The sequence below is a fragment of the Procambarus clarkii genome, chromosome 6 (genome assembly GCF_040958095.1).
Source record: "Procambarus clarkii isolate CNS0578487 chromosome 6, FALCON_Pclarkii_2.0, whole genome shotgun sequence".
Classification (NCBI taxonomy): domain Eukaryota; kingdom Metazoa; phylum Arthropoda; class Malacostraca; order Decapoda; family Cambaridae; genus Procambarus; species Procambarus clarkii.
In genome coordinates, this window is record NC_091155.1 from 20,239,175 (window position 1) to 20,257,405 (window position 18,231).

Consider the following 18,231-nt stretch of genomic DNA (forward strand, 5'->3'; position numbering starts at 1 on the left):
GTTTGGTCATCATATCAACCATGTTATTGTGACTCATCATCTGCATGCCAGTAATATTTAGAGTAATTTTCAGGACACCTAAAGTGTGTTTTCCATTGCGCAAATAATGTAACTTGCAGACATACTGTACTGCAATAATACAGAACAGTATAATACGCAAACATTTTTCATTTTCCTCTGCCTGAAAAGCTGTGTAACCTTCTTACCCTCTAAAATGCCTAAAATTTCTATGCAGTATGCACAATATCGGTATGGACTTATAACACAAGTTAGTGATAAGTGGGTTCATGGACAAGTACAAAACAACTTGGCTAAAAACTAAGCTGCTATAAATATCCTTCCCTAATCTACCCCTTCCCCCAAATCTCCCATAAACCTGACTACTGAAGTCTTTATTCCCTACAATAATAGCTAGTTTTGTTATGTATTTATTCACTAACTGTCCTTATATATTTTATGCATTTTTGAGTTAATTTCATTGCATTTCTAATTTATTTATCCTTGAATAGCTTTGATAGATTAATTTTGTGCCCATACTGTTGTAAATAAAATGTGCATTATTTAGTCACTTTGTAATGAGGTATGTAATGACACTCATTGTCTAAGTTTGTCTAAGCCCATCTGCACCATCTCTATCTCCTCAGCACCCTTCCTCCAACATACAATGGCAGGAATCAACATAGTTGCCAGAGGAATTTTTAAACCTGCCATTTCAAGAACCCAAGGTCATAGATTTAGGCTAGAAACAAAGGTGCCAAAAAACATAAGGTCTCCTTTTGCAAACAACATTGTGAATGATAGGAACAATTTAAGGGAAAAGGGGGGGGGGAGAAGTCAAAACCATCAGCAGTTTCAAAGTGCCATATGACAAAGTTTATGGGAATATGGATATAACATTGCCACAGCAATATGATCACTACCTACAAAATAACAAGAATTCTTGAAACCTGCAACTTCAAGAACAAATGGTCATACGATTCGAGCTAAGGAAACAACAGTGCCCCTAAAAATGAGAGAAAACTCTTTTTGCAGTGGTAGTTGGAACATGGTAAGTGAGAAGGCAGTGAATACCCCCCAAAAATAATTTCAAAGTGCCACAACAAAAAAATGTACTGGGAAGATGTGATACCACATGCATAGCTCTAATCCTGTAACAACACTTTGGTAATTACACCCACAATTACTCTACGAAAGTGTTGTGGAAAGCATTGGCCTAGCAAAGGCCAAGTTGTGCTACAATGAGCCCGAATATTTACAGAGCAGCGAGCTCCATAAATTTAACAAAGTAGGCACTCTGGCCTTAACTGCTGATGGATCCAGATACTGATGTCAAATTCCAATGCTAAATCTAGCTATACATTATGCCACAGGTCCTTAAAGCGAGTGGATACTGTACTCAATTATGTTCATTTAAAGTAAGGATGATTTTTTAACGTGATTTGAAATTATTATTTTATGATTGCACACATTAAGGAATATTTGATATTTATATTTTATATATTTTTTCAACACTAAAATTATTCAGGTTAAACAAAAGCTAGAGAGTTATGCAGTGTGTGAATAGTAAGTACTGTACAGTAACAACAATATGAAATGTTTGTTACCAACTTCACTCATCACTAAATTTTTTGATTCAACATCTGCTGCCAAAAAGATTGTCATTATAAAAAAAAAAAACTTTGATTTTGAAAATGTAACAGGATTGTGAGTCATTCATTAAAAATAAATTTAAATAATAACTCAAAAGGCTGACTACCTTACAAAAAATAGTTTGCATACACAATCGAGGAGGAAGAAGCCAAGTCAAGAAACCTAGCTAAATGGGTGACCAGCATGGTTTGTGTCAGATATAAGCATTGTAATGTGTTCTAGCAAGATTCACAAAGCATATCAGTATACGTTAATTTTCAGTCAATACTCTATTAAACAATTTTAGGTGAATACATTTAGGAAAGACAGGTACCATGGCTAAACATGTTACACGTTTCAAACATTGTTTTGATTATTCTGAAAGTTACTTGCAATTAGAGCTGGTTTATGCCTGCCTGCTTTAGAATCTGAATCTAAATATGATATACAGGTACTTTACTTTTGCTAGAACACTGTTTAACATTACTCAACCTGGGGCAGAGAGCCATCCTAGGAGCAACTTCTAGACTGCTAAATGACTGATGCCGCCATCTCCATCACTTGAATACCTTCTTGTTTACATTTTAAATAACCTACTGACTGATTCCTAAAAAAAAAAAAAAAAAAAACATTAAAGTGAAAACAATGTAAAGCATACTGTACTCAAAACTATGAGCTGGTGAACTTTAGCTCCAGTAAATATTTGATTATTTAACAATTCTATTTTTGAATATCTAAATTATGTGAATAAAGACATAAGAACATGTTTAAAAGATAAAATTCTATGACTTAAAAAATACAAATGTAAATGTACTGTGGCCATTTATGATATATTTCTATGCACATTTAAGTCTTAATCATGGAGTATCACGTATATCTTCTAAACATTATACAATTCTCAATTATTAAATCATAAAAAATAATCAAATAAATCATACATTCTAAAAACGTATTAAGACAATGTTTATAAATATATATGATAAGATCAGAAGTTAGAAGAGTGCTCAGAGCAGAAGTTTAACAGAGCACTTGTCTCTTAAAGTATTTTGACACAACAAGGACCATACTTGGTGAACACACTCAGTTCAGCAACACTTGACAACTGCACATGTAACACTAAATGTTACCACAACACTGATCTGCTTGCTTCATTTTTTTACTTTTATTTTTTTATTAAAAATACATACATTTTGTTAGGTTAAAAAATTCAGCAAGCAACATCAAAAAATGTTTCCATGTATGTGCAGAGGTTTGGCTGTGCTTTATACAAGGGTTGTACTCAACATAAGTGTGTTTACTAACTATGATTTTGTCTTGATACAAGTGCTACAAAAAGCACATACTGCTGATCTATGCATGGAAAATCAGGAAAATATACTAACTATAATACACAAGTACTGTACCAATAATATATACTCTCAGCTGTACACTACACAGGAACATACACAATTTCCAAATATAACAAATGGTTTCCACCACAGCTCACTGCTATATAAAGCTATTGAGGAGGAGAAATAACGTGTTGCACCATCTCCTAAAGCAAGAGGCCATTACATGAAACACTGACACCAAATACACATCCGTTCTTGCTCTATATAATGGCTGACTAAAATCATAATGGAAAGACAATCAATTTAAAGATTGTCATGTACTCAAGACACAAGACACTATTTGAAGCAAGTGTGGAGGGACAAGAGGCTCAGATGTCCTGGGCTAATACCTGATTGGTTTTATACACATGTAATGAAACCATTACAAAGTTACTTCTTTAGTCCAGCATTATTTTTCAAGTGGCTGGAAGCAATTTATTTTTTCTGCAAGAATCACTTTGCCTATTAGCACTATAGTACATTTGTATAATGTTTATATCACCCATTTTTTCTATCTGGCAACTATTATTCATTTCAGTTACTACACCAAAATGGACACTACAATTGGCACCAATTGAATATATTTATGCTAGAAAAACTAGGTCATGCCAAAGTCGAATGTTTCAGCTGTGCCAAACGTTTACATGCCTCGTGGAATGTGGGCCGCAGGTGAGGATCCAAATCCCAAGACTGAAAGACAATTCACAGTTAAAATAATCATAGCAATATTTATCAAATCAATGCTGATCAGATTTTAAATAGTTGACAAAAAAAAACATTGAATGTAATGAAATGCCTTTTTCTGGACAGCTTTAGTGGCTACTCAATACAGCTACTACTTGCATTCCCATGAGCTATGGGAATGAAAAGTGATCAGCTGGCTAACAGGAGTAAAAAGTCATCTGCTCCTGTACCCACTAGTGTTACAAAAAAAAAAAAAAAATGGGTTGGCTTGAGCACCAGTCAGATCCGCTAAGGCATCCTCACTTAAACCAAAATCTCATCAAATACCTCAAAAACCAGTGAGGCCTCAAGCCAAAACTGTTTAGGAGCTCTTGTTAGCAGCAGAAGCAAGAGAAAGTACAAATAGGTACTGACCAAACCCCTGCCCCAGTAGGTGAAATGGAGGAAGATCCAGATTTATTACAAATCTGCATAACTAAAGCCTAAAAATCCTCATAAGAAACAATGCTTACCTCCCATAACACCAGCCACAGATGAAGACTGCAAAAGCTGGTACTGTACTATACAGTGCATGTTTAAAGGGTAGAAGCCACCCAACAGACCACACTGTGTGGTGGTTCAGCCAACACACACACACACACACACACATCTAGCAAGAAATATCACACCATGTGGATAAAAAGTCCAGCACTGAATATAATGAAATGCCTCTTTCTCCTAGGTTTCTTGGTGACTGCTCAAGTTCTCCACCTTGTAACCTCTGAACCTTGAGTACCATACCAAGCTCTGAGTCATGAGCTCCTACAGAGACCAGGATTAGAATCTAGCTCACCCAGTAGAGCCAAGGGAAATCTGGGGATACAAGATCATGATAATCTGAAGGAATGACCACCAGAAAGGTAGAATACATCAAAATGAGCAACTGCATGGACAACAGTTGGAACCACGATGTGAACTATGTACATGCTCACTGTATAGGTCCAAACGTTAGCAACACGTGTTCACCATCAGATGGCCAAATTTCAGTTGGCAGAAGCAAGAGGGTCCACCCAACCAACTACATAATCCAATTATTCATGCGTTTGGTGCTCTGGGTGCCACACCACTTTTTGGGCACAAATTTCAGCTAAGTGTTGACCTTCCTTTTGGACTGTTCTGACAGTCACAAACAGCTTGTGTTTGTTCCTGTTCAGGATTCAAGTGTGTGCATTTTAGGCCTTCCTGTTGTGTGCCATGATTCATATCTTTTCCTCGGCTGCATGTGATTAGAGTTGTCTCTTCTTGTTGCCACTGGCGTTGCCCCTACACTGCCCCTATGTTGCCACTGGCGTTGCCCCTACATTGCCACTGGCGTTGCCCCTACGTTGCCACTGGCATTTTCTGGGGCAACTGGCGTTGCCCCAGAAAACCCTGGTCAGGGTTTTCTTCCATGAGAAAGTTCAGGTGTCTGCCCCTCAGGGCAAACACAATAACCTCATTGCATAGTATGCAATTACAAAACAGCAGTGTGTTTTTGTGGGTCTTGACCATAAATCCATACAGATGTATTGTATTATAGTCATATAATCATCATTGGCATAAAAATCTGGCAAAAAGATAAAAGATAATAATGAAAATTGGCAAATGACTATGACTGCATGTTGAACGTCAACTTGGTCTAGTTTAAGGACAGTGTCTAATGCACCACCTAGATACCAGAGCAACACAAGAGAAGTTCCAGATAGGACACTCAAACCCTTCGAGAAGATAACTGATGAGGAAACAGAAAATGCAATCTGGCATCAGGGAAGATAATCCTGAAACAATGTTGTGGCAAACTAATCAGCTAAGGACATGCATGGCCTCTTTGGGACAAATAAGTCCCAGGGTACACAAACCCCACTTAGCTCAAAGAAGTGTTGGTCCTTGCATAGGTAGTGATTGAGTGGTTAATACCACGCATGAGTTTTAGGCATTCAAGCATGAAGGTGGAAACCCTTGGGTGATTTGGGTTGCCATAGGATAGTGTGCTTGGATTCTTTGCATGGTTTGTTGACATTGGGCAAGTTTCCACTTCCACTGTTGTTGCCATTTATCTCTTCTTGATGAAAAGTACAATGTAACCTCTATCTGGCAAACTGTATGGGACCAACCCCAATTCATTGCATCCGGAGTTTCATTGTAATTAATGCTTTCTGTATGATTTTTTCCTTAAAACAAGAAAAATACATATATATATATATATACTTGTTGCTTCTAATTCTAATTATTCATCTTCAAAAATCATAAACATATACGTGATTAGAGCCATATTAAAAGTGTTACCATTCATACCCTAATATTTCCCATGCTTAATGGGCTAATTTTACTAAGCAAAATTTTTGTTTAAATCTATCATATGATGGACAACTACAGGGGAGAATTTTATTTCTATAGCTTATTTCCCACACCCCCAGTCTCGAAACCTCCTTTTCAAAGGTAGCCCCATTACCTACAGTAAGTGAAGAAAAACTGCAAATGCAAAATGAAAACAAACCATAGAATTTGATTAACATGCTCAATGGCTTTTAGTAGCCACTTTGGGCCATCCCAGAAAAGTAGATATAGTTTTATATTTAGTGTAAATTCAACAGTAGTTATGGTAGTTCCTTGGCATAAATTGTGAAACAATTTGCTTTTGGCATACCTCCTTCATCAACTGATACACCTCTGGGGGACAACAGTCAGGGGCTTCCATACGGTAACCCTTCTCAACATGCTTCATCACGTCTGCCAGTGGCTACAAAATGAATATAACACAATTTAATGATAATATAACTGGTCTAATTTGTTTCTAATATACTATACTATAATATATTTTGATAAAGTTATTTAGCACAGTATAAAATAACAAGATTAAATATTTTGTTTTAAAAACCAGATTATATAAATAAATTCTGACTATATATACACAACTTACAATTCTTGGGTACGGAACTCTACCGAAGGAGTAGATCTCCCAGAGAAGAATACCAAATGACCACATATCAGATTTGTTTGAAAATTTCTGTAAAAAGAAAGTGTTTTATCATAGCTTGAAGCAATAAAACAACTTTATTTATATTGATCACATGTACGTAATGATGCTACAGATATACATGTTATTTTTTAGTCGAGTTTTGAAACATTATCTCATAATTTAAGAGGGATAGTTAGGTCAAAATTAATGAAATGAAATGAAATTTTCAAAATCAATGAAAATATAATAAAAAATAGTACTCAGGCAAAGTAGTGGTAATACGAATAACATGGAGTCTTGAAGAACGTCAAGGCAAGATGAAAGGGTGACTGTACCTCATAATGACCCATGAGGCAAAAGGAAAGTTAAATAGTTAAGTGAAAGAGCTGATAGACAAGTTCAAAAGATGGTTAGATAAAGTTACTATGGACAAAAGAACCTTGATGACATGTGGAATTGATCAAAGAAATGTTTGGTTTAGAATGCCAAGGAACTGAATTGAGTTGCACAAACTTGTAAAAGAATGAGAAGAAATGGTTGGTGGGGTGCATAGGTGGTAAGAGTGCAGGATTATCCTAGCCAGGCCTTGTTGCTATTGTATGGGTGGTTGGGGGTGTATGCTTCATGTAGAGTTTCTGTTTCAGGGTTCAACCCAGGATGGAAACCTGGCTCCTGTGGTTCTCCATACAGGCTGGTCAAAGTTACTGTTTTGTATGTTCTTCGGTAAGTATTTGAGAGATTTGTTACTTCTTTTCTGTATGGACATTAGCTGGTGCTTCGCATGTATTTAATATTCTTTATATTTGTTCAATATTTTATGACATCTAATTATTCATATGATTGCTCAAAAAATTCAACAGTATGTTGCCCTAATTATAAACATATTTTCCTATTCCCCATGTGCCACAAAATTTGAGATTGAACACTGGCCCATCTGCTTTGTGCATTACACATTCATGAGCATGTATGCATTTTAAACTGACTCCTTTGGTGCTCTTTATACCCCCACCATGCTCAATAGTGCTGCTTTGAGTATTTTGCATTGGTCAGTATACCCATGGAGCATAATGGAGTACAGACTCAATTGTTTTGCATTCAGGTCCCCCTGCTCATAATGATGGGCGCTTTGTGGGCAGCTCCTAAGTAGTCAACTTCTCATGATGAGAATTTCACATGGCTTGCTCTTCAACATCCTGTAGATTAAAGAAACCCTCACCACCAAAATTATTGGTCATCTGCAAAGTCTCTTATATTTGATTGCCTAATGTGTGGCAGCAAATCAAAATTCTGCACCACTGAGGAACATAATAATAATGTTCCAAAAGGCACTGATGGTAGATCCCAGTGACCTCATTCCAGTACTCCTTTATGACTTCATTTCCATCAATGGTAATATGTGCAAGCCAATAGTCTGGTACACCAGTTTCTTTATTTGTCTTTAATGCAACTACTATCTTCTTGACAGTTTGCAGCATATAACAACCTTCAATAAATGATATAGTTATACCTAGGACTATAGTATAACATGTTAAGTGAAAGGAAAATGGCCTTGGCATTGTCATTTACACCCTGGGGCATTGTCTAATGACAATACAGTAAAAACCTTGAAAGATAGGTTTAGTAACTTAGAATATTATTTTATCCAAGGCACAAAACTCAATGTAAACTAATCAATGTTTAACATCTTAATTAGATGTTATCCAAGTCTTCTGTTTTGACTTAGTCAACTAGAAAGGGATTTCTCTTCACGGTTCAAGTATTAGTGAATTTTGTTGTGGGGTTGCATCCGTGGTTAAAGGGAGGGGGAGGATAGGGGGAAAGAGGGTAAAAGAGAAGGGGGGTGGAAAGAGGTACAAGGAAAACGAAGAGAGAGAACATATTAAACAGTTGCTTACACTGTGTCTGAGAGCCTCTGGTGCAGTCCATTTAATTGGGAATTTTCCACCATCCAACTTGAGGTTCATTTCATGGGCCAGGCCAAAGTCACACACTTTGGCTACCCCATCCTCGCTTATAAGGACATTACGTGCCGCCAAGTCACGATGAACAACCTTCTGCGACTCCAAGTATGCCATTCCACTACAAGTGTCACTGTCAAGAGGACACACGATCAATGTACAAAGCATTGAGCTTTAAGTATACTTTCTCTCACCTGAAAAAAATATTATAAATACATTGTTTGCTATATAATCTAAAGCTGTGTGTGTGTGTGTGTGTGTGTGTGTGTGTGTAATATAATTATTTTTAGGTTAAATTACTTTGTCAGGAACAGAGGAAAGCAAAATATAAAATGCTTTCCTTTTTCTCTGATTTTAGCTTCCAATGTCTTTTTTTATTCAGTGAATTAAAATTTAGAAAGAGAGAGAGGGAGAGAGACTGGATAAAAACAGTAACAGTACTAGTGATTTAATACTTACCAAGCAAAGTTGATCTGGTCTCTTTTAGTAACATGTAGTCTTCCCCGTGACCGTAGGTAATCCACTAGTGAACCTTTGCTCATAAACTCTGTCACCAGAAGTATGCAAGAATCTTCAAATACCAGACCCAAAAGATTCACTAAATTGTTGTGCTTCAAACTCCTGTGAACAAAAAAAAAAATGCATTATCATTGGCTCTGCTAATAACTAATTCCACATAACTCATTAAAAATATGTTATATCACTCTTAGTTCATACAGTATTGATATCAAATACTAATATGAATTTATAGATTCAGTGTCACATCAGAATCTATAAATATGCACTTTCATGTAGGGAAGAGCTGGTATGGTTTACCCAAGGTTTTGGTTCACATGAACCAGGCATCTCAAAGGCTATCTATCTCTCTATGGTTCACAAGTGTGAACCACACAGATGGTGGACTCTAACACCACAGCCAGTGTAGAGAGGTGAGGGGGATTGAGGAACACATGAAAGAGTAAAGACAGTTTTTTGAATCTGTAACCTTAATTTTTTATACTACTGAATATAGAAGAGTAAGTTGCCGTGATTTCTGGGAGTTATATAATGTACAGTGCAGTGTATCCTTGCTTGAACAAACTACATGGGGCAAGGCTAATTAGTTCCATTAGAGATTTTGTCCGACCTGAAAGCCCCCCTTAGTATTACGATTACTCCAGTAAAACATTTTGCTAATAAAAAAGGCAAATTACAGAGTTCATAATGCAATAATTGAAAATAAAATCTCTGATTATGCCAACCAACCAATGTTTGATGACATGCATTGATAAATGGCTTGGTAGTATTTTTCTAGCTTTTTTTTTATTTTTTTTTTATAATTTTGAATTATTATTGAATGATACTAATACTTGTATGACAGTTTATCGTATTTTAGTATTTTTTTAAAGTTTTAATGCATTTTATTAATATTTGATCATTTTTTTGCAAACAGGAGAAAAACAAACACGGTACATCTTAAAATAGCAAGTCACGAACACAAACGTTCTCTTCCTGAAATCAACTAACATTCCTCACAAAGTATATACACCCATATATATATACAGGCTGCCAATAACATTTAGTAGTTAGACATCATCTCTAACTCAACTCTTCTAATTTACTTAAGTTATATCACATCTTAATGGGTCAAAAACATGTTTAAATTCATGTGCTTTTTTTTTAAATCCTTATTTACATAATGTATATTTTTTATATTAATTTCATATTAGGATATACATTTCATTATTCTTGAATTTTACCAGGAAAATGTACCTTAACTTTTTAGCGTATGTGAAGTGATAATTAGAGCACTCGTGAGGAATCCACTGAACTTGATCCACTGGAGGTAAATTCTCATTTTAATTTTTCTCCAATTCTATAGCATACAGCAGTCTAATAAATTGGTCAGTTGTACCCCTAGGTCTACAAAATGGAATATGACCCCAATAAGATTTGTCCAAAACTCTGACTCTGGAAAGCCAAATTTATGTTGGTAAACTATACCAACTTTCACTACAGAAAAAATGCATACATACCACTCATAAATCTTAACTAATCTGAATCTTTCCAGGTGATGTTGTCATAGTTTGGACTTAGCATCTTTCAAGGCAACAATCCAGCGACCATATACCTTCTGGGTAGTGAACTTGAGCACGTGCGTGTGACTCGTGCCAAAGATCTGCCACTAAATAAGATTTCAATCATGAAGTCATTGAAAGACACTGTACTAAAATGCACCCAGTATCCCATTGTCCAACCTCGAGCACTCACGTCATAAGCGAGGCCTCTTCTAACAAGCCTTGGGCTGCTCTGCTGCTGTCCTTCAGTCTCTTGACAGCGACCTTCTGTCCTAACCATTCACCAAGCAATACATCACCAAATTCTCCTTTTCCTATAGAGTCCAGCAACTGAAAATCAAAAGATAAATTTATATGTAGTATAAAAAAAATAAAAAATGGCAGCACTTACTATGTGAATGTCTCTGGGTTTGTTGTAATATACAACATATGGTTTTCTATGTGGGCCAAGTTCATGAAAAAGGTTCACAGGATTTACATTTACCAAGCAGATTTTGTCAAGTAGGCTAGAAGAAAAATGTTTCAAGCAGTATAATTAGCAAAGAATCACAACCTTTGTTTATGATAATGTTAGTCTTAGTTTTTACTAATGCTGGTGACAGGCATAGAACTAAACAGACAATTGCTAGCAAGACTGCAAAGCTCAGAGCATTAACAAATGTCGTACACAGCCTTCCTGTAACCTACTATTATTCAAAGAATATTTAAGTAACAAAGATGACTGGTTCACAATACTTTTTGCCCAGAAGCCTAACCATCTGATGAAGCAAGGGGAAATAAGGTCACACAGATTTTAGTACAAGCTGTACCTGTATTGTTGAATTTACATAATGCCTCTGGTCAATCCGATATTAACAATTTAAAATCTACTGATGGATCTCTAACAGGTATGTCTTTAGCACCAAACACTATTTCTCTGATCCAACCTATAATTATATATACTTTTAAAATCTTTATAAAAAGTGTTTGCTTAGTGATACTTTGGAACCTGAAATAAATGAGAATGAAAAGTACATAACGGAGAAGAAAACTCAAGAAACATTGAGCATCTCAAAAGATATACAATTAATGGCACAATTAATGTTCAAATGAGAACTTGATAAACATGGAATGTGAGTCATATGTGAGAGACTGTAAAGAGTTGTCTTAAGAACCTGGTAGACCAGACCACCAAGCAGAAGGCCTAGTCAGAGACCGGGCTGCAGGGACATTGATCCCTGAATCCAACCCAAAGTAAACACAAGGTAAACTGATAACTGTGCTAAAGCTTGGAAGCAGACCTGACATAGTGTCTTACAAACTTTAGTTTCAGCTCATAAGTTTGATTCTAATGGTCTTGAGGTCAAACAAAGCTGCCAAAGATTGAGAAACGATGTACAGGTTTGTAAGTGCTTGCGTAACTGCTTCATGAATCCAGGTCCTGGCTAACAATTGTAGTAGTGTGTTGTAGCATAGCTCAGGGACTGTCGATAGAGCAAATGTTGAAGTCATATTTTACTAACCTTTAATTCTTGTCTGTTTATGGACCAGCCTGCAGCTTTGAAGGCATTTACTGCATCGGCTGCATATTCACGTCTGCCTTGTTTTGGCACTGATCGCTTCAGCTGAGTACACAATCCATCAGCATCCTGCTCATAGTGCTGTAAGCAAAACTTAACTCACTATATAGAGTACTGTACCTAAACTTTACAATATTTATTCATCATTTGTATGAGTTCAAATTATGCAAAATTACTTCATAAACAAGGATATGAATATCAAAATACTTGCACTTATAAGTTTAACCAAACTTGTTAAACCAGCTTCATTTGTTATTTATTTAGTTTTTCTTAAAACCAAGCAAGAGTTTGTAGAATGTTTCTTATTATGGAATTTGTTTAACACCTATATGCTTGCTGAACATAGTTAGACATTGGGAGGATCGAAACTCCCTTCTCAGAGCAACCCGTCTATTGCTCTCTGATCCAAAACACTGCTCGTACACCATGGTCCACCTGGGACACTGGTCGCACACTGTGGTCCACCTGGGACACTGGTCGCACACTGTGGTCCACCTGAGGACACTGCTCGCACACCATGGTCCACCTGGGACACTGCTCGCACACCATGGGCCACCTGGGACACTGCTTGCACACCACGGTTCACCTGGGACACTGCTCGCACACCACGGTTCACCTGGGACACTGCTCGCACACCACGGCCCACCTGGGACACTGCTCGCACACCATGGTCCACCTGGGACACTGCTCGCACACCACGGTCCACCTGGGACACTGCTCGCACACCATGGGCCACCCGGAACACTGCTCGCACACCATGGTCCACCCGGAACACTGCTCGCACACCATGGGCCACCCGGAACACTGCTCGCACAGCAGGTTCTAGGTGACTTTTTGCCCCACTGTGATGAAGTACATTTCATATGGTCTTGCCACATAGTGTTTCAGTGCTTTCAATGCCTTATTTCTGTGAAAGGACCCCAAAGAGACCAAAAAAGAAAACATAAATGGACAGTAATTTACCCGAGCAGAAGATCGAAGCCAGGAAGGCCTGCGAGAAGTAGAACCCACAAAGAATCCTAAGGAAACAGACCTACAGTCCAAGGTCCTACACTGAAGGCAGAACCATATACTTCCTTCTTTAGGAATGTGAGGCATGTGAAAAAACTTTGACACTAAATTGAATACCATCAGACACCCAAGCAGGGCACCGATGGAACAGCCACTGGGCAAAATCAGCAGGACAAAACCAGTTCTGTACAGAGGAAGAGCCTCCACCCCTTCCCCAAGCCTCCTCCCAGGTAAAGAGGATGCAATAACCATCAATAACATACCCTGACACTAAAAGCAAGCCAAGAAACAAGACTGAACTCCCACAGCATTTGAAATATTGTCACCCAAGCCAAGCAAAGAAGTTATCCAGGAAACAGAGTTTCAAAACCCTCCACATGAATGAAACACAAAGACCAGAACATTAGGGATGAGCCAAACATAAGCTAGCACACACCCAACACTAACATATTGCACAGGAAAGAAAATTTTGCACATTCCAGGCAAAGCAAGAAACTGCAACACCTAATTCCTGGAGAGAAGGAATCAATACCCAAACAAGGAAGGCCCCAAGATTGCCCCCACAATCATGCATGGAGAAAATGCAGCCAGAACAGCAACTCACAAGGCAGTGCTGCACAGGAACACTGAAGATACACAAATATATGAGCACTGGAGAAATATATCAGCATGTGCTCACCAAACCCTGTACCCACATCAATGGAGAAGGGCAAGGGTATCCACAGATTAGACAAAACAAAAAAACAAGGGTCAAATGAACACTCAAGTAAACTTTCTGGTTAACAATGGCTGACATGCAAGCACCACAATGAAACCACATACTCAAACATGAAGTGTGTAAGCAAAGGCTTTGGCATAGTGGCTTAAAGGCACCATTAACATAGTGGCCTAACTGAAAAGGATCACACTGAAGGTTATCTAACAACCTTACAGGGAATATCTCTAATGGCTGCTGGTCCTCACAATCAATCCCAGAGAAAATAAATGAAACCAAGCTGAAACAGACTGCAAAGATCAGAGAGACAAAATGGCTTGACCCAACATTGTGAAGCAAACACTGAAGCATGGAATCTCCTGTGCAGAGACCAAGTTTCGAAGAATAACCAGCAAACGTAACTAAGTCAGTCTCTGCAGAACTGAGGTTCTTTATGTGGTGGATGCCAGGCACAAATTTAGAGGTACCACCTCCTCAGACCCAGTTGTAATACTGTAGCTAATGTCAGCACCTGGTGGCAGTCAGTGTATGAGGTAGTTGCTAGTTATGTATTTTCTGACAATAAATGACTGGTGTTTTTTTGTGGTCCCAGTGATTATTTGGAAGGGGTGTAAGTGCTTTGATATATTCTTTGGTAGAGGATAGAGATATACTTTCCACCGTGCTTCCCACCTTTATATTACATGACAAGGTACATCAAGGCACTCTAACATCAAACCAAATGGAGGGGGTGGGGGGGGGGGAAGGACCTTCGACAAGCCACTGGCTTCCTGTCCTCATCGAGGCCACTAGAGTTAGTGGCCCTCAGGTAAATCTGGTGACAAGACCATTTGAAACATTACTTAGCTCAATGGGTCTCAAAGTAGTCTAGAGCCTGGTGTGTTAGCAGTGGCCCATATAGACCCGTGGCCCTGGTTTAGGGCAACAATCAAAAAAGTTTTGTTCAGAAAGGGAGAATAATATAGTGAAAGTAGGTTTATAAATAATATATATCCTGAACTTTGCTGCTTACCTCAACAAGTTTTGTTAGATGTTCAAAATATTCCTCTTCATCAATGGTTAACTTGCTATCTTTGTATATAACTCTATAATGCTCAACCTGAAATAAACACTGAATTATTAACCAAAGAGTACAGTTGATTTTTGGAGATAATATTGGCATTTCAAAGCATTGATCTTGGCACTAATTTAAAAGCATCAAGAAGTAATTATCAAAAGAAGGCACCAAGCCAGGGAGACTGTGTATCACCATCAGTGTCGTTGGATACTCAACAGGCGCTAAATATCACTGAAGATGCCAATACAAGAACAAAAACACATAAGGCAATCAGCTCCCCAAGAAGTATTGGACAAAATTAAGTTAGTTAAGGGCATTCAATTCAGAGGCAAGATATATGAGGTGACCAAGACAACTGGGAGTCAATGATCAACTCCATCAGTTTAGCTGAATATTTATACAGAATGGGACCAAAGAGCAGAAGCTCAACTCCCACAAATACAACTAGTACAGAGTGACAATGGTGGACGAAGAACAATCTGTTTCTGAGTAAAAGTCATAGCACAGGATTTAGGTGTAGAAAACTAGAAGCCATGATTGTTGGCCCAGGATGACATGGCATCAAACGCAAGTTGAACTGTTGCTGGAGGAAAGCAGAGTAATTACCTCAACAGCAGAGAGCGAGATCATCAACATAAAGGGCCAAATAAATACTGGAAGAAAAAGAGGAAGGAAGACCATTTAGGGGCAACTAGGAAAAGAGTGGTGCTCAGAACACTAACCTAGGGAACACCTCCATATTGTACCATGATTTGTTACACAAGATCTTCCTGTTCGAAAACCACATTGTCTGTCTGTTGTTATGTCATTACTCACCAGGTGTTCTACCCATTTGCTTTTAGCTACTGTATTTTTACTAGTATTTTGACTACAAATGTGTGTCGGGGTTGGGAAAAGAGGGGATAACCACAGTGAAAAATTACAGGTTAACGGCTTGGCGCTTTCAACTCTTCTGAGTCGTCATCAGAGCTGTACCGGTAAAGACAAGTGTAGAGACAATTTAAGAGGAGGGTGAGATAGGATGCTGTCTAGACAAAAACACATCAAAGGAGGCTGCCAACATCACTAATAACCTTGACAAGCCGCTCGAAGTAAAGAAATTGGAATGCGAGAAATAAGACAGAGATCACATATGTATATATATATGTATGTGTGTGTGTGTGTGTGTGTGTTTTTATATTAATATATATATATATATATATATATATATATATTATATATATATATATATATATATATATATATATATATATGTCGTACCTAATAGCCAGAACGCTCTTCTCAGCCTACTATTCAAGGCCCGATTTGCCTAATAAGCCAAGTTTTCATGAATTAATGTTTTTTCGTCTACCTAACCTACCTAACCTAACCTAACCTAGCTTTTTTTGGCTACCTAACCTAACCTTACCTATAAATATAGGTTAGGTTAGGTTAGGTAGGGTTGGTTAGGTTCGGTCATATATCTACGTTAATTTTAACTCCAATAAAAAAAAAATTACCTCATACATAGAAAAAAGGGTAGCTTTATCATTTCATAAGAAAAAAATTATAGTAAATATATTAATTCAGGAAAACTTGGCTTATTAGGCAAATCGGGCCTTGAATAGTAGGCTGAGAAGTGAGTTCTGGCTACTAGGTACGACATATATATATATATATATATATATATATATATAGCTAGACTAAATGGTATCAAAAAGAAGAAGAGATGATGCACTCAGGGGAGAAACTTAGTTCCTCCTTAGACTAGGAGAGTCTGCATGGTTAGGAGCAAGGAGAGATACTCTTGATAGTAGTCCAAAGTGTAATTCTCCTCTGCTGGGTGTCTTTCACCTATAATAAGGCTGTGGCCATGATTAGTGGGAAGTCTAGTGTGGTGTGTTAATCTCTGATTGGCCATCTGTGGGCCCTCATGCTCATTACATGCCTGCCAAACAGTAGTCTTGCTGTGCTGGTCATAATCCTGGCAGAGAGCATCAAAGGTTGCCTATGGGCCCTATGCTCTTCCTGGGAGAACTGTTGTAGCAACATGTAGTCTATCAACCGGTACACTACAATACATTTATATTTCTGCTTTCTTGCTCACAAAGTAAGTTTCTAGTCCTTCTAAAACCCTCACATAAAAGATTGTTTCACAAGCAAGTACAGGTTTTTTATAAATATATAACTCAGATACAATATATACAAATGAGAAATAAATAGTTTTTGGAAAAAAGATAAACAAAAGTATCCCTTACCTTGCCCTCATAACACACACACAGAGTATAGTCTCCAGGAAAGTTAGTAGATTCTCGGACAAGGAAAAGACCATCCTCAGGTGGAGTCAGTAGGTTTTCTGCTTCATCTCTACTAATTTTACCATGGAACCAGCTGAAAAAATAGTTTATGGTTCAGTTTAAAACTATGATTAGTTATATTAAAAGTGTTCACATTTAGTAGAGAAATGGCATTATAAATTGGTGCTAAATGGGGTATCTTGTTGAACTTTTCACCAAATCTGCTCATTTCTTGTCTGTAAACACCATCATCCTCTCAAAATACTGGTAATATACAAAATCATATCCCTAAAAATCATTCAATTAACTTTGATTAACCTGAACACGTGGCCATAATCATTTATTGATATGGGCCACTAAACCCATCATTTAACAAATTTCATTATTATTGCCTAGTTTTTATATCAGTGATGTAATATGGTTATGATATATCTATACTAATGTAATTGAGTTAACCAAGATCAATGAAAAATTCTGCTATAATTTCATAATTACTTACTTTGTAAAGAGGTTCTCATGTACTTGGAAGCTCATGGTTATCATCAAATTACAATTTGGCCTTTCCTTCCAGTTTTAAATCCATGACTGGATGACATTCCCAGACAGGATTGCAGCAAAGGGGTGGGTTGCAAGACACTTCCTTACCTGCTTGATATCTGCTTGATGGGGTTCTGGGAGTTCTTCTACTCTCCAAGCCCAGCACGAGGCCAGGCATGACTTGTGAGAACTTGGTCCATTAGGCTGTTGCTTGAAGTGGTATGCAGGCCCACATATCCACCACAGCCCTGTTGGTCTGGTACTCTTTGGAGAAAATTGTCTAGATGCTTTTGAAGATGTCCACGGTTGTTCCGGCAATATTTCTTATACTCGCTGGGAGGATGTTGAACAACTGTGGACCTCTGATGTTTATTCATAGTTCTCTAAATGTGCCTATGGCA

At 37.6% G+C, this 18,231-nt stretch overlaps 1 protein-coding gene across 11 annotated transcripts in view; it reads right to left on the bottom strand.

The window, feature by feature from the left end:
* Positions 1-1,544: 1,544 nt before the first annotated feature.
* Positions 1,545-18,231, bottom strand: part of LOC123753910 (tyrosine-protein kinase CSK) — an 81,184-nt gene continuing 64,497 nt past the window's right edge. For all 11 annotated transcript variants that reach the window (XM_045735866.2, XM_045735870.2, XM_069306072.1 and 8 more), the window contains 9 exons: positions 17,255-17,387; positions 14,973-15,059; positions 12,178-12,315; positions 10,869-11,005; positions 9,078-9,239; positions 8,556-8,751; positions 6,622-6,708; positions 6,349-6,441; positions 1,545-3,689 (listed from right to left, as the gene is read on the bottom strand). In XM_045735866.2, the coding sequence (XP_045591822.1) occupies positions 3,603-3,689; positions 6,349-6,441; positions 6,622-6,708; positions 8,556-8,751; positions 9,078-9,239; positions 10,869-11,005; positions 12,178-12,315; positions 14,973-15,059; positions 17,255-17,387 (1,120 nt within the window). In that variant the 3' untranslated portion in view covers positions 1,545-3,602. The remainder of the gene's footprint in view (positions 3,690-6,348; positions 6,442-6,621; positions 6,709-8,555; positions 8,752-9,077; positions 9,240-10,868; positions 11,006-12,177; positions 12,316-14,972; positions 15,060-17,254; positions 17,388-18,231) is intronic.